General features: G+C 45.6%; 3 protein-coding genes across 5 annotated transcripts; 1 reads left to right on the top strand and 2 right to left on the bottom strand.

Annotated features, from left to right (window-relative positions):
• Nucleotides 1-1514: 1514 nt before the first annotated feature.
• Nucleotides 1515-2741, top strand: LOC123401093 (glycine-rich protein 5-like). The gene is made up of 2 exons (XM_045094812.1): nt 1515-1842; nt 2027-2741. The coding sequence occupies exons 1-2, from the start codon at nt 1547-1549 to the stop codon at nt 2391-2393; spliced, it is 663 nt and encodes a 220-aa protein (XP_044950747.1). The 5' UTR covers nt 1515-1546; the 3' UTR covers nt 2394-2741.
• A 6350-nt stretch (nt 2742-9091) lies between these two features.
• LOC123401092 (dolichol kinase EVAN) lies at nt 9092-13545 on the bottom strand. Its single transcript, XM_045094811.1, has 14 exons — nt 13211-13545; nt 12355-12467; nt 12008-12196; nt 11787-11891; nt 11318-11388; nt 11163-11237; nt 10864-11090; nt 10527-10716; nt 10380-10445; nt 10168-10256; nt 9970-10084; nt 9778-9829; nt 9596-9696; nt 9092-9487 (listed from the first exon to the last, which is right to left on the bottom strand). The coding sequence occupies exons 1-14, from the start codon at nt 13402-13404 to the stop codon at nt 9374-9376; spliced, it is 1701 nt and encodes a 566-aa protein (XP_044950746.1). The 5' UTR covers nt 13405-13545; the 3' UTR covers nt 9092-9373.
• Nucleotides 13546-13927: 382 nt separating this feature from the next.
• LOC123401091 (splicing factor 3B subunit 1) lies at nt 13928-19677 on the bottom strand. 3 transcript variants are annotated; one of them, XM_045094810.1, is made up of 4 exons: nt 15751-19677; nt 14989-15044; nt 14461-14533; nt 13928-14370 (listed from the first exon to the last, which is right to left on the bottom strand). In XM_045094810.1, exon 1 carries the CDS (start codon nt 19605-19607, stop codon nt 15756-15758), a length of 3852 nt encoding a protein of 1283 aa, XP_044950745.1. In that variant the 5' UTR covers nt 19608-19677; the 3' UTR covers nt 13928-14370; nt 14461-14533; nt 14989-15044; nt 15751-15755. The 3 variants fall into 3 exon arrangements, with proteins under 3 accessions (XP_044950745.1, XP_044950744.1, XP_044950743.1); XM_045094809.1 differs by having other exon boundaries at nt 13928-14533; XM_045094808.1 differs by lacking the exon at nt 14461-14533 and having other exon boundaries at nt 13928-14242.
• Between the last annotated feature and the right edge of the window lie 5993 nt (nt 19678-25670).

Genomic DNA, 25670 nt, shown 5'->3' with positions numbered 1-25670 from the left:
TCGTTTGGTACACACGCCCAACTATGAATTTTTTGGTACTTATTTACTCCCTCTATAAACTAATATGAAAGTGTTTAAATTACTGAATAATGTTTTAAATGCTTTTATATTAGTTTACGAAGATAATACAATTCAAGATTTCGTGTATACATATTTAGTGTGGGCATCACTTGTCTGGTCGCATTTTGATAATTTGTGCGTCATTTCAATTTTTATCTTCATTATTGTAAGTCATTTTGTCAGGCCTTTGATATCTTCCATGCTACTCAAACAAATATGAAGGACATGCATATCGACATACCCAAAGAACCGAGTGGTCAGCTTTATATGCTCCTATCTTCCACAATGTAGTGCGTACATAATTTTCTTTTCAGAAGTCAAACTTCATAAACTCTGATAATGTTTATATATACTTGCACCTACACAATAGTATATGGAAACTGCTATGCATCTGCTGGTGGATGCATTAGATGCAGATGCATTAGAAACATCCACCGCACTACTAGCCGTCGGATACGTGTTATGTGAGTCGTTCGATCCAACTACCCAAACCCGTCTAACGAATAACAGGTTTCTGCATCAACCGTTTTGTTTCAGAAACACTACCCCAGGCCGCCCGTTCCCGACACGTCGTCAGATTTGACGTAATCTAGCGACTGCACGTGGTGCTTTGTTTTTGCAACAACAGTCTTGTTGCCGAAACATCCGTAACATAGATCTTGTTGCAGAAATATTTGCAATAGAGATTATGTTGCAGAATTTTTTGCAACACGGATCATGTTGCAGAAACATTATTATTATTTTTTGCAACTGAGGTCATATTGTTATTTTTTTTGCAACAAAGATCAGGTTGCGGAATCGTTTACTGACGTCTTTTTTGTTGGTCATGTTACGAACGTCTCAGGAAAATAAAATTTTCGCAACAGGGGTCATGTTGCTGGAAGGTTGCATCTAGCATGGCACGTGGCGGACGTACAAGACGGTGGATGCTTTTGTGTGATCCGCCAGCGGGAGGAGAACGTTTTCCATAGGTATAGGTATTGTAGATGGGATACTTTTCTATATAAGCTTGGTCAAATTTTACGATGCTTGACTTTTAAAAAAATCTATGTGCACCACATTATGAGATGGAGGGAGCAAAAGATCTTACCTGATGACAACATTTTTTTTTCTTTTGCGGGGTACCTGATGACAACAATTTAGTTACATTTCCCCTTCACTCCAGCCAAAAAAATATCTCAAACCTAGCTATATATTTGGTTGGCTTAAGCTATATTTAGTTCCAATCGCACAGATGAGCATGTGGCTTAAGCTTGTTTTTGCTTTCTGATAGCACAAGCATGTAGTACACGTGAAAATTCTCTTGGCCAATCGGCAGTTGCTATACAGCTCACTAGGATCAGATCGCCTTTACTTTGTGGCTGCTTATTCCATGGAGACATCGGCTTTATTTGTTCTATAAAAATACACGCACTGCGCACAACAGGGTCATCAGCACACCTACACACAAGCAACTGTTGGTGCCGTTCATCCTTGCAGTTCCTCCATGTCCACTCCTACCTCCTGCCGCCGTCTGTCCATCTCAACTCTAGTAGTGCTGCTCCGCGTTTCACTTCTCCAGCTTGCCCAAGGAAGGCTCCTACCAGAGGACAAAAACGAACTGGATGACAGCAAGTCGTTCTTCATCAAAGGTGGCAGCGGCGGGGAGGGTGGCGGACGGGGCTTTGGTGTGAGCATAGGCCATGGCGGACACGACGTGTCCATCGCTGTCGGCGGTGGGCTTGGAGGCGGAGCTGGCACTGCCCGTGGTGGCAGTGCAAGTGCCGGTGGTGGCGCGGGTGCAGGTGTTGGCAGGGGCGGACCCAGACAAAATTCTGAATGGGACACATCATTTGACTGGGGGCACATCTTCTATAAATGTGCTGACTTTGAAGTCTTTTCTTTCAAAATATGCACATATACAAAGGGAATTCAAAATTTTGAGTGGGGGCCTGGCCCCCACTCGGCTGTACTTGGGTTCGCCCCTGGGTGTTGGCATTGACGTCAGCCGTGGTGGTGTGGATGTGGGGATCGGCGGAGGTGGGGGTGGGGCCGGTAGCGCACACGATGTGCATGTAGGAGGTGGAGCTGGAGGTGGTGTCGGTGTTCATGTCGGACGTGGTGGGGCGAGCGTGGGCATCGGAGGAGGCGGTGGTGTTGGAGGTGAAAGTGGGGGAAACAGCGGTGGCAGCTCCGGTGGTGGTGGTGGCATTGGTCGTGCTGGTAATGCGGTGGGCGGTGGCGGAGGGTCTAGTAAATCAAATGGTTCTACCGGAAGCGGAGGGGGTAGTGGAGGTGGGTCGTCCAATGGAGGTGTCGCCGGTGGCTCCGGCAATGGTGGTGGCCAAGGTTGATCGAGTTTGTTCACTTTAAGACCGAGATATTGATATGTGCTCACAGGTTAACTGGAATTGGGGCAGTCCCAATGCCTGTGGGCTTCATAGGCAAAATCATGAAATGCCATAGTATATTTTAAAAAGAGAAAGTGATGAGTTGTATGTTAGTGGAGATACAATTCTTAGCTTGGTTCCCTATGCAACGTGATCAACACTCTGATACAGTCGATGTGGCCAAGGTTGATCTAGTTTGTTCACTTTAAGACGGAGCAATGAATATAGAATGGAAATTGTTGATAATCTAATATCTTAGAGAGAGATGTTGTATATGTAAGGTACGATAATATGCAAGTAATTTGTGCTTAATTTGTTATCAAAGTGAAGATGTTGCACAGAAAAGATCTAACAACATTCCTTGTCGCACATGATCAAGTTGGGTCCAAAATATGTGTGACATGGCTATCGCGTAGAAAGGTACACGTGGGCTAGTGTGTGAAGTGCCATGCCGAAAGGGCTCAAGTGCGATGTGAGCACATGGCACACAATTACGGTTGGAATGCATGTTTCTATGTAAGATCCCACATCCCACATCACACACGATCATTGGAATGCATGTTTGCTATGTAATTTCCCACATCACACATGATAGTTTTTTATGCTCATTTGCGATGTGTAGCACATTATACATCTCTTCTTAATAATAAAGCATCTAATGTTTCTGTCGTCCGTCTAGAAAAATACCCTCAAAGTTGCTACAAATTACCAGCCATGCCACCCGTAAGTCAAGGCAACGGTTCGTTTTTCCAAAGTCGCGTCGTGCTAAGTTCTTTTACGCGACAATACTAATGAAAACCGTAGGTGTATGAGTAGTAGAGTGGCTAACGCCTAGCCCTTTCATTAGGGAGACCAGGGATTGATTCCCGGATGCTACAATTTTTCTCTTCCTTTTCTCCCGCAACCCCCCCCCCCCTTACCCCACACACATATGCGTTAATGGGCCGGCCCATGTGCGGGGCTTGACTCCTCTATTTTTCATTTGATTTTTTTCTTTCCTTTTCTCATTATGTTTTCTTTCCTTCTTTCAACCAATTCAGGATTTTAAATCTTAAAAGTTGCGATTTTTCAAAACCATGTTTAAGAACTCATAAAATGTATATGAATTCAAAAAATGTTAAGGAAAATCATAATTTTTTTGTGGATTATAAAAATGTTGGTAGTTTTGCAAAATTGTTCACCAATTATAAAAAATATCTAGGAAATAAAAGCATGTTCATGATTTTGAAAAAATGATAGTGTATTCAAAATATATTAAGGATTCCGAAAACAAATGTCCATGAAATTTTAGAAAATGTTCACATAAATTTAAAAACACAAAATTAAAAAAATACAAAATCTAAAAACAGTGTTTGTCTATTCAAAAAATACAAAACTGATCAATTCAAAAAAAATGTTGGTGAGTAATTGTTTTTTCAAGAATTCGAAACAGTTCATGGATTTCAACTATTCGTCATTTTTTAAAGAAAACAAAATCTTAAAACAGTGTTTGTCTATTCAAAAAAACGTTCACCGATTAAAAAAATATGTCTAGGATTTGATTTTGAAAGTCTTTATTTGTCTAGGCTTGGGAGTGATTCATGGTCGATGAGTGCAGTGGCAAGCCCATAGCCTTGGGATTTACCATGTCGAGTGCACTATGATCACGTAGACATCACACCATCATCAACGAGCGTGGAAGGGAAAATAAGTGGCAACATGGTGAACCACTGTGTTAAAATAGAAGATGTTCGTACGTAACGATATTGAATTATACTTATTTGACTAGCGCATAGTTTATTTGACTCCCGTTGCAACGCACGGGCATATTTTGCTAGTGATTTCCAATAAAAATAGCTGATGTGTCTGGACATTCTATAAGCTCGGCTTATATTAGAAACCATAACCATCTTACTCTCTCGCACATCCCTCTCGACGAGACAATTACTTTCTCTTTCTCTATATAAATATGATAGTGTGATGTGAGTGAAGCCAACACCTCCTCGTATAGCTTGTTCATATGGCCCCAAGCACGAAAATGTCGTGTGACACACGAAAGAGCACATGAGGCAAGGAGGAGGGTGCGGTGCAGCGTGAGGCCTCGATACAGGAAGACACGATGAGGTTGGACGACGTGGCGGCTCGTGCTACATGACACAAGGAGGGCATGGAACCAGCGCACACATGAGGAGGATGGTGAGGCCGAAGCGGAGGAGAGGAAATTGGCGAAGCTGGCGATAGAGCCATAAGACCCCCCCCCCTCACATAGCATGGCGAGTCGTTGGGCAGTGCAACGGTCTCACATCTAACATCGGAGCGAAGTAGTCGACAACCAAGAACCAAGGATGGCAGGACCAACATGACCCCAAGCCATCTTGGGAAACTTCACCGAGATACGACCCATGTGCAACACCAACCTTTCATGTCGATGACCTTGCACCGACCCATGTGCATCAAGCCATTAATTATCATATTAAATTTTGCTATATCTTTAGTAGTTAAATTCACCTAATGTTATTTAAAATTTGCCCTGGTTAGTAGTTAAATTTGTTAGGAAAGCAACTTGTCTATATTGAAGACCCAAGGGGCATATATATATTACACATGACCTGAGGTGCAAGAAAGTAAACATAGACTAATAAGGACTCCGACTAATACTAGTAGACTAACAAGGACTCCTAGTAATACTTCCACACACACACACACACACACACACACACCTCTCAAATGCAAAGTGTATGCACTAGCATTGCATTTGAAGAAGTGTAATACTAAAAAAACAATGATAATCCAAATCCGCGTCTTGAGAGTGTCGTCGTAGCATGAAGAGTCTTCAAAACTTGTCGAGTCGCCGAAGGAGAGAACAAAGAGATGTCACATCAGAGGTAGACACCGCATCACTTGAAGATACAAGATAAGTATCAAGAGAAGATGGGTTGTCAAAAGAAGATTGCACATCAAGAGAAAGACACCAAAGAGATGGCACGTCAGAGGAAGACACCGCATCACTTGAAGATACAACATAAGTATCAAGAGAAGATGGGTTGTCAAAAGAAGATGGCACATCAAAGAATAAAGCATTGTGCAGAAAATCATAGTCCACGACAACCGTCGGCGAAAGAAGCTCGGCGGATAAGGCACGATGGACGTAGATCGACAATGCAAAAGAAGTCCAGGAAATCCTATAGAAAACAACAAGGGCAAATAGGCCACAAAAGTTGCATAGAAAGGATCAGGACCGAAGAAAGGCTGACGGCTAAGGTATGGTGGACTCGCATGGCATGAGAAAACACAAAATATCAACGAATTTGGTGGACGCAACGGAAAACAAAGAAAACTAGAAAACACACACTAGATTAGGGATGATGGCAGCGGAAGAGAAAAAATAATATCATGGCGGCGAAGGCCAATTCCAACCAGAGTGTGCGTGAGGCGGTCCTGACTGTGTAGAAGGTGGTTGCTCGGTGCCGGAAGCCTGAGTCACAATACCAGCAGTACCCGTCGAGGAAGAACCTGAAGCAACGAGAAGACGCTTAAGTCTCAGAATATCCTGCTCAGTCAAAGCGATGGTTGAAGCTGTCGAGGTAGATGACGAAGTCTCTATAGATGATGATTGCGCCTGGCGCAAGTGTTTCTTCTTCGTGTAGCAGTGGGACTCAATATGACCATCATCGTTGCAGTAGCCACAATGTGGACGGGGGCGACCTGAGCCTCCAGAAGGAGTGGGCAAGAGCGGCAGAGCACTCGAGTGAGAAGGGGTCTGTGCAGCAGGTGGCATAGAAGTAGCCCGAGCAGCGAGCACCGAGGGAACCTCCAGCAAACCAGCACCACGTAAGCGAGTCTCCTCAGCACGAATCTCAGAAAGCGCCTCCATGAGAGAAATACGGCCACGAGCAAACAACTGAGCACGTCGGGACTCAAACTCCTTACGGAGCCGAGACTGGAACTCGTAGACGCGATGAAACTCCAGGTTGGCTTGGATAGCCTGGCAACAGGGGCAAGTACGACAACCAGCAGTGCGGAGAGAATCGAGTTGGTGCCAGATAGCAGAACTCTGTGCATAGAAGTCATCAACAGTAGAGTAACCCTGCTGAAGAGCATGCTCCTGACGAACCATGAAGAGGTATAAGGCATCACCAGAGGACGCATAGCGCTGACAAAGGCGAGTCCATATCTCAAAGGCAGTAGGAAGGCCCAAAAACTCAGAGGCAAACTGAGGCAGAACACTAGCAGTGAGAACAGCTACAGCACGAGCATCATCATCAAGCCATTGGGTGTAAGCGGACAGAGCACCGTGATACACCAAAGAGCCTCCTTATAAGCCAAGATCTTCTCATCATAAGCACTCATAGCGGCCTCATCAGCAAGCTTAGCCGCATCCTTTTGCGGCCTAAGGAGCATCCGCAGGAAGAGCCGGTGGGGTCGGCGGAGTAGGAGCCATGGGAGGAACCGGACATGGCGGACAGCAGACCTCGCCGGAAAGAAAACCCCATAGACGGATGCCACGCATGTGAATGCGCATGAAGCCAATGAACTCGGTGTAGTTAGTGCCATCAAAGATCACCGGACAACGCGGAACAGCAACGTAGCCAAATGCAGCAGACGTTTTTTAGGAGCAACGAACCGCAGCTGCATCTGAAACCGCGTCTGCTTCATCAGGAGCCGCATCGATCTGGATCCGCTTCGATCTGGATCCGAGGCAAGGCGGCGGGTTGATCTGGAGCCGCCCTCGATCTGGATCCGCGGAAGTGGCGAGATGGGGTGGCGGCGGCTGGCGGCGACTGCCAGAAACCAAACCAGATCGGGAGCGGTAGCAGTGGCGGCGGCGGCTGGCGGCTGGAGGCGGCGAGTGCCAGAAACCAAGCCAGATCGGGAGCGGTAGCAGCGGCGGCGGAAGGCGGCGACGGCTGGAGGCAGATGGGGAGCGGGAGCAGCTCCGTTCAAGCGGTTCTGGAGAAGCAGCGCTGCAGCAGCAGGAGGAGATCGGGAGCGGGAGCAGCTTCGTTCCAGCAGTTCTGGAGAAGCAGCGCTGCAGCAACAAGAGAAGAACGGGAGCAGGAACAACGGGAGCAGCTTCATTCCAGCAGTTCTGGAGAAGCAGCGCTGCAGCAGGAGGAGGAGATCGGGAGCAACAGCTAGACGAACAGCGGTTGCGTGGAGAAGGATCGGAGCACGAGTTGCGCGTGTGAAAAATTGACCTAAGGCTCTAATACCATGTTAGGAAAGCAACTTGTCTATATTGAAGGCCCAAGGGGCATATATATATTACACATGACTTGAGGTGCAAGGAAAGTAAACATAGACTAATAAGGACTCCTAGACTAATACTAATAGACTAATAAGGACTTCTAGACTAATACTAATACTTCCTAACAAAATTCATCTATTGTTACTTCAAAAAGATTTTATACTACTGTTTTGCAAGTAATTTTTGCTATGGAGAGGTCAAATGCAATAATGTCACTATTAAAATGACTTCTACTCCCTCTGTATCTAAATACTTGTAGTTGGACTCCAACTACGAGAATGGCGTTTTGGCTCCCGGGAGCCATGGAGGCCTTTATTTTTGAAAAATTCAAATTCAAATTTTTATGGTTCAAAAAATTCTGAAAAAAATATGTATATATGTAAGGATGTAACCTACATGTGTGTAAAATTTCAGGTCAAAATACTTTAAAACGTGATCTGTACAAAAAAGACAAATTCATGATCTGAAATGATGAATAGTAACATGTGTTAAACAGCCTCAGATTTGTCTTTTTTGCACAGCCCTCATTTCAACGTATTTTGTTCTGAAAATTTACACACTTGTGTATTATACCTTCACCTATCTATATGTTTTTTTAGAATTTTTTGAAACATTAAAATACAAATTTTCACTGAATTGAAGTTTGAATTTAAAGGCCTCCAGTGAGCTCGGGAGCCAAAAGCAATATTCGTCCAACTACTAAGTATTAAGTACATGGGGAGTATATGCTATTGTTCTAATTATTAAGGCTCCGTTTGGAAGCTCTCCAGCTTTAAGCAAATCCACGGCTCCAGCTTCACTCGTCGGGAGGGTGTGGCAGCTTCTCTCCATGCTGCATGGGCTGGCGATGGTGGCTGGTTCGTACGGCAGTTTGGGATAAAATGAATCGAACCAGTATGCCACTTAGCGGTGGCACTCCCGATGTAATTTCGTTCAACTCCACGATTTGGCTTCGCAAAGCCTCACTCGCTCCACCGATTTGCACTACGTGACGCCGGCAGAGCGCGAAGCTGGAGCCGAGGCGTTCGGCCCAACTCCTCGCGTGGAGCCGGCATAGCGCGAATCTGGAGAGCTTCCGAACTCCTCGCGTGGAGCCGGCAGAGCGCGAAGCTGGAGAGCTTCCGAACGGGCTCTAAGTAACTTGTGTTATACTCCCTCCGTCCCAAAATAAGTGATTCAAATTTATAGTAACTTTGATTAATAATTGAGACTATGCTATGGTTGCTAAAATAAACTTATGATATTGTTTTGCTATTGTTCTTACCTTCTTGCTGCGGAGAAAGAAGGAAAAGGATGATGGCTCAACTCAGCTTTCAGTTCTCAGCCCATCAGATTGTGAAACCAACGGTTTCACAACAGCATGACCATAGCATCCACACTCATCATTACTTCATACAACTCGCGTTTTGATGCGCCCAACAGAAGATCAAAAGAATTGATGGAATGGAACCACTTCAAGATAAGCTGTTACAAACTTACAATTATAGCGTAGAGCTTCTTCATCTGTACCAAAAATGTCCTCTACTGAAGTATTCACTAATTCTATTTCTTATATTCTTAAACCTAGGACTACACTTATAATCAGAGGTGGTACAAAGGAGCACCAAGGAGGCAAAGAGAACAAATGACTAGCTATTGCCTTGCTGTACTATATATATTAGCAGTAACCAAAAAGAGGACCTCAAGGTCAGTTGGATGTCAACAGGTTGCTCTTCATTTATAGACATAGAAGGCTATAGAACACAAGGGGTATGAAAGCGTTATCCAGCTGTGTGGTATATGCCTCCAGTAATAAGCTCAAAGTCACAGCTAATGAAAGTGACAACCAGTGCTGTGCCAATATACAAGAAAAACAGTCAGTGGCGGTTTATTCGAGTTGTGTTGCATGTTCTGGCATAAAGCTTCGGTCGATTCTGTGCAAGAAATTAAGGGATCGAACCTGTGAAAGAATGTATCCGCTTGAAGCCAAGAGTGTCACCAAGATTGAGCAGGCTGCCAATACAGAAGTTATGCCTGCTGCCGTGCCTTCAATTGTTTTCTCTAAAATTTCAGGAAAACACGCATAAGTGACCAGCGGACAACTGCGGGGAGGACCAAAGGAATAAAGAAAATCAAACTCACTTCCTGTCTTGCTCCATCTTAGGACACCGTACTTGTACCCTATCATTGATGCCTGGGTACAAATAAGAGAATACATCAGATATAACACAGTACAATAGGGATTGTTTTTCCTCGGACACACACCCAAGTGCACATCATTTTGCATTAGAAGAAGGCGTAGAGTATGGAATATTAACAGGCCACTGGACCTACCATTGTATCACCTATCCCTAAGCTGAGAATTCCAGCAAAAGGGGCTAGGGGTCGGTCATTGAATCCAGATGACATCCATTTAGGAAGTGCACAGCCCAGTAAGAGTGAGAAATGACTGAAAAAAAACAATAAAACACGTTATATCCTACAATGAAAGATGTAAAACATGGAAAACAAAGACTACTAAAGCACACTTACCTAATAATTAGAATCTCAGAATCACGATGGTCAGTGAAAGCGTTCATGAATTGATGTATGGTATGCCCAAGAGGGTATACTTCCCAAACCTGAGGACATAGTTGAACATTTGTGGAGAAATGAGCACAACTTGGCATAACAGATAGAGTTGAAAGGGAAAAGGGAAAAGGAAGAGAATGAGGAAGGTCATGGGAGAATAAAGGGATTCTTACACGAATCATCTCCAGTATTAAGAAAAGAGCAAATGCTGCACCAAATGCCAAGTCCAAGAAAGCAGGCTGCAAAGCATAGATCAAAATCATCACAACAAGTTTTGAAATATTCTAGTGGGATTAGATTAGATTAGATGTATACATTACCTGAAATATAACGGCAGGCGAGAAAATCAGGACAGCAACAAGATGATAATACTTGCGCAAAAGAATTCTCTCGGTTTTGCTTTGCTTTGATATACTGTAGAACCTTCTAATTGATACACATATGACAAATATCCAGTATGCACATAAAAGAAGCCGTTCTTCTGAATTGGTGAACATGTAGTTAAGAACCCTGTGAGCCATTAAGCAAACAACAAAATCAGTATCTGTAAACATACAGAAGATTTTCCAAGAAAGAACAGAGTTTAAAATTAAAATATTAATCCCACTAATAATGAGTTGTATGCTCTTTCCATGGAAGTCAAACCGTGATTCTTACCAAACAAATGGATGAACTTCAAGACCTTGAACAAGCCGCGTCCATGACGGCACTAAGAACAGTAACACGACCAACAAGGAGACATAAAATACAGCAGAACCTGCTCTTTTTTCTGCTCGTTTCTCAATTGTTTGTGTCCGTTGCTTGCCCAATGTTCGACAGTAAACCCAAACTTGAAGAGAACTTTTGTACAGCAAGGGAAGTAGAAAAAGACCAAGCAAAACTCCCTGCCAAAAGAAGTATAAGATGTAAATGCTATAAAAGCTCAAGCCAGACAATAGAAATATAAAATACTCTACCTGAATAACAGTGGCTATCTCGCTTTGAGTTCCAGGTGTGTGTATGAATGCTCCTGATGATGTAGAGAACTCCATCTGCCAGTGCAATTAAAATGATATAGACCATCAGATTTGCTATTTTTCATAGCAAACATATAGTTAGGAACAGTTCACACCTTTGAAAGAGTACGAGCCAGAATATCACCAAAGTAAACAATGAGACCACTTGATACCAGAAGTCCCTCCCCTGGAATTTATAGAAGAGTGTGAATAAGAAAAAGGTTGCACTTCCAAGTCAAAATGAAGAGGGTATATACTACTCCCTCCGATCCAAATAAGTGTCGCTGTTTTGAACTAAGGTTAGTTCAACCTTAGTTCAAAACTGCGACACTTATTATGGGTCGGAGGGAGTAATAAATTGCACTACTAAACAAGAACCATACAAAATAGTTGTCCTTAGATGCAAAAGATACTAAACAAAGTGGGGGCAATTGCAATCGTTCTTATGTGCACATATATTTCTGCATGGGATTTAACATAAGGTATCTAGGAAAAATGTATAAATGCCTGTTAGGATATGCAATCAGATATAAACAGAAGAATAGAAATAAAGATCTAATTACATCTTAGACTTCAGGTACAAACCAAAAGATGAACATGAAGGGAACTTCTCTAGAATGTGCTTGATCAAGATCACAGCAGCCACGCCATGGCAGAGCAGATACCCATTTTTGGTCATCGCTAACAGACCTACAATAAATTCAACACAATTATTTTGTCAAATCCAGGTCATCTTTCGACTTGAATTAGATTTAAAAACACACAGACAATCTATATTTGAATGCAGATAAAGACTTGCATGTTACCTCCATCAGTCTTCAGTAGGAAGAACAGCAAGAATGTCACGAGATATAAAACTACCATCAATGAACCATATTTCGAAGTTTTAGAAATCTCATTGTTGGCAGACTGACGTAGATGCCAAAGGAAGAAAGACAGCACACTGACGCAGCTAATGGATACCGCCCAATACTGCATTTCAAGGTATGCAAATTCTGGCCACATAAACAAAAATATATGTATTTAGTAAAAGGTAAAATGTATGCATCACAAAAATAAAGGTTCAATAGCACATAAAACAGAGGATAAATGCACTTCACAAGTCCTCTGACTTGTTCAATTGTTGATGAAGATGATAAAATTAGGAGTATACCTTGTGCTCCATTAGGGTCTGTCGGTAAGATCCTCGAAAGCTGGATTAACCGTGCAAGCATGACACATGGCAAAGTAGTTGCGCCAAGAAGAATGCCTGATGAAGCACCTGGCCTGGAGGATATATAAATATATACGTCAGGCGCCAAGCACTAGGTTCAATTTTATTTTGTAGCTTGCCACAAAAGACGAGATAAAATTAAGTAGTCACACAACTCAAATATGATGTACAGTAAAGGTATGCGATTGGGGTTGCGAATCATAGGTGGACCTAAAATAGATCTCAACATACCCTCTGAAGTTTTACATTCTACTCAGAGATAGTCGCTAAAATGCAGTTGGGGGTACGCATCATAGGACCTAAAATAAATCTCAACAGACCCTCTGAAGTTCCACATTCTACTCGGAGATCGTCGCTAAAATGCAATTAGGGGTGCGCATCATAGGACCTAAAATAAATCTTAACAGGCCGCCTGAACTTGTACATTATACTTGATGGTAGTCGCTACACCATGAATAATTGAATAAGTCGCATTTCTACTGTGTATGTTAAATCAACAATTCAACCAAGGAATAAGCTCCTATCTGCATCCCCAGCTGCTATTGCCCTAACTACGCCGCCAATTATTCCCCAATTGTGTTGACAACCCGATGAAACGAGGCAGCGACCATCGTCTTGACCATTTCGTGGAAGAGATTTTTGCGAGGGGACCTCGCTCTCATTCTTCTGGCGGGGGAACCGAACGAGACCAAATTTACGCTCTGGGGAATCCGCCTGGGCGGCCGAATCGCGATGGTTTCGTTTAATCCCGTGGGGTGGGGGATGGGAAAGAGGCGAGGGAGAGCGGGGGGCGCACCTTGTCCTGAACCGGCGGAGAGGGGGGGAAGGGGCCGCGGCAGAGCGGTCCACGGCGAGCTCGACGGCGAGGGCGGCCCCCGCGAGGAGCGCGAGCGGGGCCGCGAGGCGGGCCGGGGCGGCGAGCGCGACGCGCGCGGCGAAGAGGAAGACGACGAGGCGCTCCCCCGTGAGCAGCGGCGAGGAGGACGCCATGGGCGGCGCCGTCGAGGATCCGGGCGGGCAAGGGAGGGAGGTGGCGTCGGAGACACGGCGCGAACCGGCCGGTGATGGGAGGGCGGGCGGGCTGGGCAGCAGTTGGTTGCGCTCGCGCGCCGCGTGCGCGTGGCTTCTGGGTAGCTTGGTTTGGCTTGGCTGGGACGCTTAGCTTTGGGTGGGTGACTGACCACACGACTCGGTTCGTTCCGGTCTCGGTCATAATTGGCGGGTCCGTCGGGGAGACCAGGTCGCCACGGCCGCTCGCTTCTTCATGCCGCCGCTCGGGCACGACATACCGGCGTTTGCACCGTTCAAGATCGTGAATTTGCCAGTGGCGGCACATTACATATCCAGCGAAATTATCTACGTCTTCAAAGAACGTTAGAACATTGATAAATACATATACCATGCATTTTGCGTGGTTCAAGCCAATTGAACATCAGTCATTGAGAAACATGGACTCAGCAAACAATATGTGTTTAACACGAAAGGTGATCAACCGTAAAACAACGAAAGGTGATCAACCGTAAAACAACGCAAGCATTCCAGACATAATCATGCCACAGCACACATAGTACAGAGCTTGACGGTTTACAGCGTTACAAGACATCGCTAAAACAGAGTTTTGACAGCAGAGGCTGGCCATCATAACCAAATATACATGATAAATAAGACGATGTTCATGCTAGTATGATTGTATTGTCTTCACTATTAAGGACTTGATTTCACATATTATCAGCCACGGCGAAATAAACATGCTTCTCTGCCACGTCGCTCGCCCGGTCGCAGATCAAGATAAGAAGACTCTTCAGTGGAACACTTGGAAAGAAATACCCTGAAAACACAACAGTTCTGAGAAGGTTAGTCCATAGGTCTCCAGCAGTAGGTTAAAGCACTACAGTCAACCAGGACAAAAATGTATATTTCTTAAAGATTGCACCCCCCCTTCAGGAAGCAACAAGCCTGCAAATACAAAAATGCAGCTTCATAAAAACAGACTTTGCAAGAACAAACAACACCAGTTCAAATAAATGCGAGCACTAATTCAAATACCACCCCAGTTCAAGCTTCACATGCATCTGCACTGATGCATGTGGGTGACGATACATGGACATGCACATCCTGCCTGTCAATGCGTTTGCATATCAGATTCTTGCTTTTGTATTATTTGTAGAGAGCAAAAGAAAAATACAACATACAGCAAAATGCAAAAGGAAACATGACAACACAGATAAAGCACCACTTGCTACTGCTCGCATGCTAAAATGACATGCACAGCTGATTCTACTTAAACTGAGCAGCTATTTATTTGAACATACACTCAATGGGTCAGTGCGCTACTCCCTGTACAGCTGATTCTACTTAAACTGAGTAGCTATTTACTATGAACACTACTAGCTACTCCATCTGTTCCTAAATATAAGTCTTTGTAAAGATTTGAATATGGACTACATATGGAGTAGCAAATAATATTCTTGACAGAATTTATACATTTTAGCACAAAACATGTATATCATACAAAAATATATGTCCATGATCAATTGCAAGCAGAATGTATAGCATCATATACAGATCCGTTACCTGGACATAAGATACTCCTCAAAATGTGAAGTCTTCACAAAGCAGGGTATGTAAATCTACAGGACAACACAACAAAATGACACCGATCTTAGATATTTAGAAGATCAGGACTAACTTAAAACTGAAAGTAATACAATAGAAGACTCTGTAATATTTTAAGAATCTACACAAACAGATGAATGAGCATGAAAACAAGAATCTTGGCGCCAGTAGAACATAAAGGCAAGGAAGTAGATGTGAAAAAAGAGGAAAAGAAACAACTACCCACTAACAGAATATTTTTACTACCTGCATACATCTTTCTTAAAACTGGAGAACATACATGTTAGGAGTTTAAAGATTTTCATGCTCAAGTCTTGATAATGTAAAATTGATCTGACTGTGTTCATGTTCTAGATATTGCACTTTCAACTATAGTTGCAAATTCTGAGGGACCTGAATGAAATTAAATCGTAACATATTATCAGAGTTTCAATCCGTTCATGGCTGAGTTTTCTTTCGCTTGAAGTGGTAGGGAGAGACCTACTGAGCATAATGTTTAAGAACTGCAAGTTAAAAGCTGTTGTCCGTATTTGAGTAAACATCACTCCAAAAGCTTGAACTACTACAAGTATAGTCTGGATCAAAAGGAATTCAGCACCCAAATTCTAGTAAACATGAAATGCATCGACCAATATTACAAAACTTATTTCATATCTTGGCAGATTTTTCAATAGCTACTGCACATATCACAGTAAGAAATAAGAAATAAGGAGCACTCACATAGATCATACGAACATGGCTAGCTCTGGACGGCTGAAGATATTGTCTCCATCATCGCCTAGTGCAGGATAAGAAGCAACAAGTGCATCTTGTGCACCAATATACAGCGAGTTGTAGATCTTCCAATATACTTCGCGTACTTTCCTTGCTGGATGGAAAAGGCCTTGGAGGCAATAATTCAGAACCACAGCTGCACCTAGAGCCACTCGCATCCCCTCGATAGCCTCCATGACGGCATTTATAACATGGGGAGATGTCTCGAATATGTTGGGCCAGATATAGTTAAGCAAGTGGACAAGAGCATCCTCACAACCCAAGCCAGCAACTCCCAGAGCCATATGCTTAACAGCAGATGCAGCAGTCTGCCTGTGTACCAGATCCCTGTCCATTAGGGCATCTTCGAGCAGGGGAGTGACAGCATATATGTAATCTTTCCCCATCTCACCAATATACTCAAAGAGGAAAGAGAGAGACTTCAAAACACCATTCTGAACATTTAGCTCCGGAACTCGGTACTCATTCATGAGGGCGGGCAAAACTGTAAAAGGCGAGCACGTTTCAGCAACAATAGCAATTGCTACAGTAGTGCACACACGGTTCTGTCGCTCCTGCACCTTCAAGTTATTCAACAGAGTGGCTAACACATCCTGTGGCCCTATTGCCTTGGCGATATAACCAAATGTGTTCACAGTGGCTCTTCTGATACCCTTCTTGTGAGCCTTCAACATCTCCAGCAACTCAAAACAAATCCTCATCCACTCCCTAGCTGGTACAAATTCTGCTCCACGATCAGCAATCCTACCAACTAGATCAATGCAGTTCTCTTGGACCTTCTCATGCCTATTCTTCAAGATGGGGGTCAGACGAGGAAGGAGATCCTTGATTGGAGGCGTCATCTTAGTCATACCAATAACATTCACGATAGCCTTCAATGCTCCGAGAATTGAACCCAGCACCTCAGGATACTCCTCTCCCAAGTACTCATATAGCACAACACCCAGGTGACCCATAAGCTGCTCCTCCTGGCACTGCTTCATCACAATAGCTATCCTTGAGATCAGATCAGCAGCTTGCTGCCTAACTTTCGCACTCTTGTTATTCAACCGCCACTTAATGGTACCACATATCTGAGGAAGATAAGGCTTGACCCTCTGGCCAAGCGCATTCACAACAGCTCCAAAACCATTAAGCATGACATTTGCATCATCACTTGTCTGCTCTTGGAAAGCATACAGGATGCCATCAATAAGCAGCTCCTCCAGGCGAGGATCGATATCCGAAGCACCCAAGTTAGCCACCACCTTCTCAATTGTTTCCATCACCATTCTCCTGTAAGGCTCACTTTCATCTTTCAGATCCTCAACAATCTTCCCAACGATACCAGTAACTCCCACCTTGTTTGCCATCTCTACTGTTGTTTCCACAAGTTGCTTATAGTTCCTACGATCTAGGGCCATTCTCCTAACCCAGAAGTGTTTGAAGAAGTCTGGAAGGATGTCACTCCGGATATAATCAGCCTCCACACCCTCTGTACTGACACACTGCTTAACAACCTTCAGGACAATCTTCTTCATCTCTTCGTCTGGGGACTGGAACTCTCTAATCAGGACTTGCATCACCTCCTTCGTGTAGTAACTGGCATACAGAGCATCCATAAGAGGGATGATGAAACCAATAGCCTTCAAGAAGGCAGCAAGGACCTTTCCACGGTGAGATCTGATACCCTTCCAGAGAGGTTTCAGGACACTATCAAAACTTTCTATACCATAGGGCGCAGCAGCTTCAGCAAGTGCAGCAAGAGAGAGAGCTGTGATCGTCCGCACTTTCTGGTTCTCATCGCTTAGACCATGCTCAATGATCTCAACTAGGTTCTTAAGGTGAGGCAGAACAGCGCAGCCCATGAGAATAGCAATCTGCTGAACAATCTTGATACCAGTGTGTCGAGCTTGCCAGGACTTCTTACTCTGACAAACGGCCTTTAAAAATGGGAGGAGGGCCGGGATACCCAAAGCAGAAGCCACCACACTGAATGCCCTAGCAGTCGTATTCCTCACGTACTCGTCAATGTTATCAATATCCGGTCTCATGGCAGCAATCATAGTAGCAAGTCCAGCAGCTTTGCTAAGATTTGAGATAATCTCCCTGCCCTCAACACGAGCATAGTAATCCTCATCAATCAGAAGTGGCTCGATAACAACAAGAATCTTGTGCACAAATGGACGGACCAGCTCATCCAGCTTATACAGTACCCTATCAATGACCTTCACCAGGAGATGCCGCTCCTGGTCCTCAAGTGTTGGCTGCATGAGCAATGGCAGGATTTTGTTGAACAATGGGCCAGCACCAAACTCACGTGCTTTGTCCGTGAGCTGCCGGAGTGCCGTCTTCCGCTGTGGGGGTGTGCCGTTCTTTACCTTGAGCAGGAGCTTCATGATTTTTCTCTCCTTCTGCTCCTCTGGCGTTAGCTGCTCCTCCTCGTCCTCATTCAGCAACGTCCCAAAGTACTGGTAATCCTCTGGCTTCATGAGTGGCAAACCAGGACCCAAGTCCTTGGGCACATCAAATTGCTGCCCACGATTCTCCTCCGGAATAGCATACATTGGTGTGCCCAGAGGTGTTGGTGTGGCAAGCAGCTTCCTTGCAGGGGTGCGTATGGGCTGGTATGAAGCTGGAGGCTCAAGAATCTTGTATCCCTCCTGCGGGAACATGGAGTCAAGCTCCTCGTCAGTGAGAGGCCTGTTCCGCTCCTCAATGTCGCGCTCCCACCGCAAGAGCTGGTACTGCTCCGGAGTCATCGGGCCACGAGCAGCAAGATGGCCAGGTGTTGGCGTGGCAAGGTTCTCTGCCCCAAATGGTGTCTGTCCAGGAGTGTTGAAACCTGCAGGTGTCGCTGCCGTGCCACCAGGTGTTGCACTCCCCATACTCGCTGGTGTCTCGTCCCACCTCGACCTCTGTTTCTTGGGTGTTGGTGTGACAAGCCCACCAGGCAGCTTAGGAGTAGCATCCCATGCCCCAGAAGGGGTGGCTCCTGGAGTAATGCCACCGGCTGCAGGGGTTGCATCTGCGTCAGCCATCCTCCCTGGAGTTGGAGTCTCATCCCACCTATTCCTCCTCACAGAGGGCGTGGCATCTCCAACACGTCCAGGGGTGGCGTCCCAGCGCCCAATCCCAGGAGTTGCGTCAGGAGCATCCCAGTCTGAGGTCTTGGACTTCTTGGCCCCAGCAGCGGCATCGCCGTCCTGCGACTGATCCCACCTATTGCGCCGTTTGGTCGCGGCTGGCTGGGGCTGGGGCGCAGCCTTCTTCTCCTTGGCTTTCTCCTCCTCCTCCTCCTTCCTCTTCTTTGCGATTTCGCGCAGCACGTGCTCCTTCTCCTGCTGCACCTTGCTCTCGCGCATGGCATCTGCGTAGGTCCGGACGGAGGGGTCCGGGGTGGCCTCCCCGGACGCGAAGGCGTCGTGGCGCTGGGGCGAGATGATGCGGTCGAGGCGGCGGCGGCGGTAGTCGTCCTCGCGGTCGATGATGCGCTGGGACCTCTTGGCGGGCATACCGTCGTCGTCCTCCGAGCGGGGGATGTCGGCGGCGGCGACGGCGTGGCCCGTGTAGGACGCGAGGCGGCGCACGGCGGGGTTGGTGGCGGTGGGCTCGGCGCCGTCGTCCTCGGGCGCGTCGTCCTCGGAGGCCGGGATGGAGGTGTCGTAGCCGGCGAAGCGGTCGGAGCCGGAGCCGCCCCCGCCGTAGAGGTCCTTGTCGAAGGTGACGGAGGAGACGGCCATGGGCGCGCCGGCCGCCAGGGCCTCCTCCAACTTCCGGCGCTCGTCCTGCGCGCGCGCGAGCTCCGCGTCGATCCCGTCCATGGCGGCGGCGCGGGGCTAGGGTTTCGCGAGGGGAGGGGGCGAGGGGAGATTGAGTGGAAGAAATTGTTTGGACTTGGGAAAGTTGGGATCTGGCAAAGTAGATCACAGAGAGCTCTGGGCCGTTGATCTGGAAAAAGAAAATGAACTGCCTTTATTTTCTGTGCCACGGAACGGACCGACTTTTTGTTAGCAACGGAAATGAACCGACTTAAAATCAAACATTAGTATTTTTTCTCGCACAAGTGTACCTATCATATACTACTTCCTCCATTCCTAAATGGGAAGCACTCTGTGTCGGCGCGCCGGTCCAACTGTTCGATCGGTCGAGCTCCAGCCATCAGATTTGGCTTTCGAGCCGTCAGATTTGGCTTTCGAGCCGTCGGATCCCGTCGTCCCCATCCCTCCTATCTTCAACCTCTTGCACGGGGAAAGGGGAGAGGCCCGCCTCGCACGCGCCGACCGCCTCACCTCACCTCCTCACCGCTGGCCGCCCTCGCCGCCCTCACCTATGTCGCCTTCTGTGCATTTCTAACCTTCGTGGATGTAGCAGCGTGCGCTCATGGTTGCAACCCTTGTAAAAAATAATACGGTTGCAACAAAAGAGAACGACAAATGTAGCAAAATTGTATAATGGTTGCAGCATTTTCCATCATGGTTGCAACTCGCCCATGTCAACGGTTGTAGCAAAAAAACAATACGGTTGCAATAATAAAAAATGACTGATGTAGCAAATTTGTACAATGATTGCAGCATTTTCCATCACGGTTGCAACTCGCTCATGTCAACGGTTGTAGCAAAAAAACAATACGTTTGCAACAAAAAAGAATAAGTGATGTAGCAAATTTGTATAATGGTTGCAGCATTTTTCATCATGGTTGCAACTCCGGCTACAAAACTCCGGCGAAGTTTGGTTGCAACTCTCAAAGCGCAGAGGTTTGGTTGCACACCGCTTGTAGCTTTTTTTAATAGATGCATACACACAGATCAGTCCATGGCAGGAGGCAGCCATGTCATCTCCCCTGTGGCTCGGCCCGAGCACCGGCGATGGTGGTTTTGCAGCAGCGCCAGCGAAGGGTACGAGGGCGTGCGGCGGTGCCTGCGGGGGAGGGGCGATGGCGGCATGCGCAAAGGGAACGCTAATGAAGGTACGAGGGCGTGGACGGCGCCTGCGCGGGGGAGGGGGCGACGACGGCATGCACAGAGGAGAAGCACGCGACGACGACGCCTGCGCGGGGGGAGGGGCGACGGCGACCTGCGCAGAGGGGAAGCACACGACGACGGATTTATATTTAGTGAAATCTCTTAAAAGACTTATATTTAGGAACGGATGGAGTAGTTAGGAACGAAGGGAGTATTAAAGAAGGAGAAAACGAGGAAAGAGCCTCTCCGTAGTTTTACAAGGCGTGTCTATATGATGCTCACACCTCACTCCATCCAATAAACTAGTCGACTACTCGCCTTGCGCCCACCCTTGTACCGTCACGAGGAGGCCTTTCAATGAGCCCTCGTCGCACAACAGCCTGCTTCCTATCACACTACACTTTCGCTCACAATTATATGTAGCGTGTCAGGTAGGCATGGAGTTTTACCATCAAATACAATGGCATTGTGATGCTTCCACACTTGCCACATGGTTGGTAGACAAATAGTGTGTGCCATCTTGCACATCGTTTCGACGGGTGGTCTTGGCCATTCCCTGCGCAACAGTCCGGGAGGGATTCCCCGGTGCGCGGCTCGCCGTGCCCCATGCCCAAGGGCGGCATTATCTTGGACCAGATGTCCCTCGTGAAGACACAGTGCAGGAGCAGATGATCGGTTGTTTCTTCGTGTTGGTCGCAAAAAGGACAAGCCGCCTGATGCAGCAGTCCTCTATGCGTCAATCTATCGGAGGTTCAGCATCGGTTTTTGGATGCGAGCCAAGCAAAGAAGCGGCATCTTAGTGGTGCTCTCGAGCCCCATGTGAATCTGGTCGTGGAGGCAACTTCGAGTCCCCAAAACTTTGCCTGGTAAGTCGGCTTGGCCGAGAACTGGCCATCCTTGGTCCATGCCAAAACATTAGTATCTCATCGTTGATCATCTAGGTCGATGTCCGCCACCATGGGTCAATGTAACGCCCCGGACACACCCGCCGGCGGTCGTTACTCCTGGCGGGATCTAGACTGGCCCCACATATCAATACTAGTCTTTCTACGCACTTTGTGCTCACTCCGCCCCGGACACACCCGCCGGCGATCATTACTCCTGGCGGGATCTAGACTGGCCCCACATATCAATACTAGTCTTTTCCGCGCACTTTGTGCTCACTCATGCGCACCCGGGATCAACTTCCCGGTCGGTCACCCATCCTAAAACTACTCCAAGCCAAGCACGCTTAACCTGGGAGTTTTGTTCGAATGAGCTCCCGGAAAATAAGGAATTCCTTATTGATATGAGTAGTCTATTGATGTCTACTACGCAACCTTCTCCGTGTAGACGTTGTTGGGCCTCCAAGCGCAGAGGTTTGTAGGACAGTAGCAATTTTCCCTCAAGTGGGTGACCTAAGGTTTATCAATCCGCGGGAGGCGTAGGATGAAGATGGTCTCTCTTAAGCAACCCTGCAACCAAATAACAAAGAGTCTCTTGTGTCCCCACACACCTAATACAATGGTAAGTTGTATAGGTGCACTAGTTCGGCGAAGAGATGGTGATACAAGTGCAATATGGATGGTAGATATAGGTTTTTGTAATCTGAAATACAAAAATATCAAGGTAGCAAATGGTAAAAGTGAGCACGAACGGTATTGCAATGCGTGGAAATCTGTTAACAACAGACCAGTTTGTAGAAATCTGTATACTTCGTATACTTCTGGTACTTCAAAAAATCTGAAAAATTATGACAGTCTGAAGAAATTGCATAGACATCAGCAGCAAAAAGACTCAACTCAAAAGCTCTTACAGAATAAAAATGAAAATTCTTTTCGTGAGCAGAAAGTTTCTGTCTTTTTCAAGCATGATCAAACAATCATCACCAAGACTAATCATAACGGTTTTGCTTGGCACAAACACAAAAAGAAACACAAAAGACACAATCATAATAGAATTATGATGGTGTGGAGAAAACAAAACAGGAAGCAAAAAAGCAAAGAAAAATTTATTCATTGGGTTGCCTCCCAACAAGCGCTATAGTTTAACGCCCTTAGCTAGGCATTGATTTCAATGATGCTCACATAAAAGGTGAGGATTGAAACACAACGAGAGCATCATGGAGCAAATGGCTAGCACATTTAAGTCTAACCCACTTCCTATGCATTGGGATTTTGTGATCAAACAATTTATTGGAGCAAGAATCAACTAGCATAGGAAGGCAAAACAAGCATAGCTTCAAAAATTTCAACATATGGAGAGGAAGCTTGATACTATTGCAATATGTAGAAGCATATGATCCTCTCTCATAGTAATTTTCAGTAGCATCATGAATGAATTCAACAATATAACTAGCACCTAAAGCATTCTTTTCATGATCTACAAGCATAGAAATTTTACTACTCTCCACATAAGGAAATCTATTCTCAAGAATAGTAGTGGGAGCATCGTAAAAGACTTGAGCACTACAAATTGTGTCCACAATGAAAAAGCAAGGTTTAGCAAAGGGGTTCTCGAGAGTATGACAAGTTTTATCATCCCTCTTCTTCAAAGCATAAGTATCCTCACAATAATCATCATAGATAGGGGGCATGCTTTCATCAAACTGATTTTGATCATTCAAAGTGGAAGAACTAAAAAGATCATCTTCATCAAATATAGCATCCCCAAGCTTGTGGCTTTGCATATCATTAGCATCACGGGTATTCAAAGAATTCATGCTAACAACATTACAATCATGCTCATCATTCACATATTCTATGCCAAGCATTCTATGTAATTCTTCTTTCAGCACTTGAGCACAATTTTCCTTCACATCATGCTCACGAAAGACATTGAAAAGATGGAGCATATGAGGCATCCTCAATTCCAATTTTTTTGTAGTTTTCTAGCGAAAGAACAAGAAACAAAAATATCCGATTGCAAGATCTAAAGATATACTTTCAAGCGCTAACCTCCCCGGCAACGGCGCCAGAAAAGAGCTTGATGTCTACTACGCAACCTTCTCCTTGTAGATGTTGTTGGGCCTCCAAGCGCAGAGGTTTGTAGGACAGTAGCAATTTTCCCTCAAGTGGGTGACCTAAGGTTTATCAATCCGCAGGAGGCGTAGGATGAAGATGGTCTCTCTCAAGCAACCCTGCAACCAAATAACAAAGAGTCTCTTGTGTCCCCAACACACCTAATACAATGGTAAGTTGTATAGGTGCACTAGTTCGGCGAAGAGATGGTGATACAAGTGCAATATGGATGGTAGATATAGGTTTTTGTAATATGAAATTACAAAAACAGCAAGGTAACAAATGGTAAAAGTGAGCACGAACGGTATTGCAATGCGTGGAAACAAGGCCTAGGGTTCATACTTTCACTAGCGAAGTTCTCTCAACAATGATAACATAATTGGATCATATAACTAGCCCTCAACATGCAACAAAGTGTCACTCCAAAGTCACTAATAGCGCGGAACAAACGAAGAGATTATTGTCGGGTACGAAACCACCACAAAGTTATTCTTTCTGATCGATCTATTCAAGAGTCCGTAGTAAAATAACACAAAGCTATTCTTTTTGTTCGATCCATCATAGAGTTCGTACTAGAATAACACCTTAAGATACATATCAACCAAGACCCTAATGTCACCCAGATACTCCATTGTCACCTCAAGTATCCGTGGGCATGATTATACGATATGCATCACACAATCTCAGAATCATCTATTCAACCAACACATAGAACTTCAAAGAGTGCCCCAAAGTTTCTACCGGAGAGTCAAAACGTGTGCCAACCCCTATGCATAGGTTCCCAATGTCACGAACCCGCAAGTTGATCACCAAAACATACATTGAGTACTCACATGAATCAAACGTGTGCCAACCCATATGCATAGGTTCCCAATGTCACAAACCCGCAAGTTGATCACCACCGATAGACACGTGCAAGACATACATCAAGTGTTCTCAAAGACTTAATCCGATAAGATAACTCCAAAGGGGAAACTCAATTCATTACAAGAGGGAGAGGGGGAAGAACATCATAAGATCCAACTATAGTAGCAAAGCCCATGGTACATCGAGATCAAGACATCTCAAGAACACAAGAGAGAGAGATCAAACACATAGCTACTAGTACATACCCTCAGCCCCGAGGGAGAACTACTCCCTCCTCGTCATGGAGATCGTCGGGATGATGAAGATGGCCACCGGAGATGGATTCCCCTCCGGCAGGGTGCTGGAACAGGCTCCAGATTGTTTTTTGGTGGCTAAGAGGCTTGCGGCGGCGGAACTCCCTATCTAGGTTTCTTTATGGGGATTTCTGAATTTATAGGAATTTATGGCGGTGGAATTACGTCGGTTGGGCCCACGAGGAGGTCACAAGCCTGGTAGGCGCCGTCTAGGAGGGTGGCGGCGGCCTCAGGGCTTGTGACTCCCTCGTGGCTCTTCTGGCCTTCTTTCAAAGCTTCGGGGGTCTCTTTTGGTCCAAAAAAATCATCGTAAAGTTTCATTCCATTTGGACTCCGTCTGAAAAAGGGTCAAAAACACGGAAAAAATAGAAACTGACACTTGACACTGAGTTAATAGGTTAGTCCCAAAAAAGATATAAAATAACATATTCATGCATATAAAACATCCAAAGTTGACAAGATAATAGCATGGAACCATAAAAAATTATAGATACGTTGGAGACGTATCATCTATCATCCCTAATAAGCCAGACTATCACATACACCACCACTCAGAGGAACCGACGTCCTCGTCGGGCCACAGGAGCGTTCCCTCTTGGTACAAACGTCTGTGCATCCAGTCGAGTACATGTACCATGTCGCGTGCCACGACGGGTCACAAATGTCATGAACAACACGACCGCACACATGTCTGCAAACATCTGTGTAACCACAAGGGTCGGCTCTGATACCAAACTTGTAGCGCCCCGGACACACCTGCCGGC

Source organism: Hordeum vulgare, chromosome 6H (assembly GCF_904849725.1).
Source record: "Hordeum vulgare subsp. vulgare chromosome 6H, MorexV3_pseudomolecules_assembly, whole genome shotgun sequence".
Taxonomy (NCBI): Eukaryota; Viridiplantae; Streptophyta; class Magnoliopsida; order Poales; family Poaceae; genus Hordeum; species Hordeum vulgare.
This window is presented reverse-complemented; position numbering and strand designations above follow the sequence as displayed.

Bases quoted from the DNA above. Each gene is read 5' to 3' on its own strand.
- LOC123401091 (XM_045094809.1), bottom strand. From the start codon at position 19,607: ATGGACGGGATCGACGCGGAGCTCGCGCGCGCGCAGGACGAGCGCCGG.
- LOC123401092 (XM_045094811.1), bottom strand. From the start codon at position 13,404: ATGGCGTCCTCCTCGCCGCTGCTCACGGGGGAGCGCCTCGTCGTCTTC. The intron at 11,892-12,007 runs GTAACATGCAAG...AATTTATTGTAG, and splicing joins CCTACTGAAGACTGATGGAG to GTCTGTTAGCGATGACCAAA. The intron at 11,389-11,786 runs GTTTGTACCTGA...TATAAATTCCAG, and splicing joins CCCTTCATGTTCATCTTTTG to GGGAGGGACTTCTGGTATCA.
- LOC123401093 (XM_045094812.1), top strand. From the start codon at position 1,547: ATGTCCACTCCTACCTCCTGCCGCCGTCTGTCCATCTCAACTCTAGTA. The intron at 1,843-2,026 runs AGGTGTTGGCAG...GGGTTCGCCCCT, and splicing joins GCCGGTGGTGGCGCGGGTGC to GGGTGTTGGCATTGACGTCA.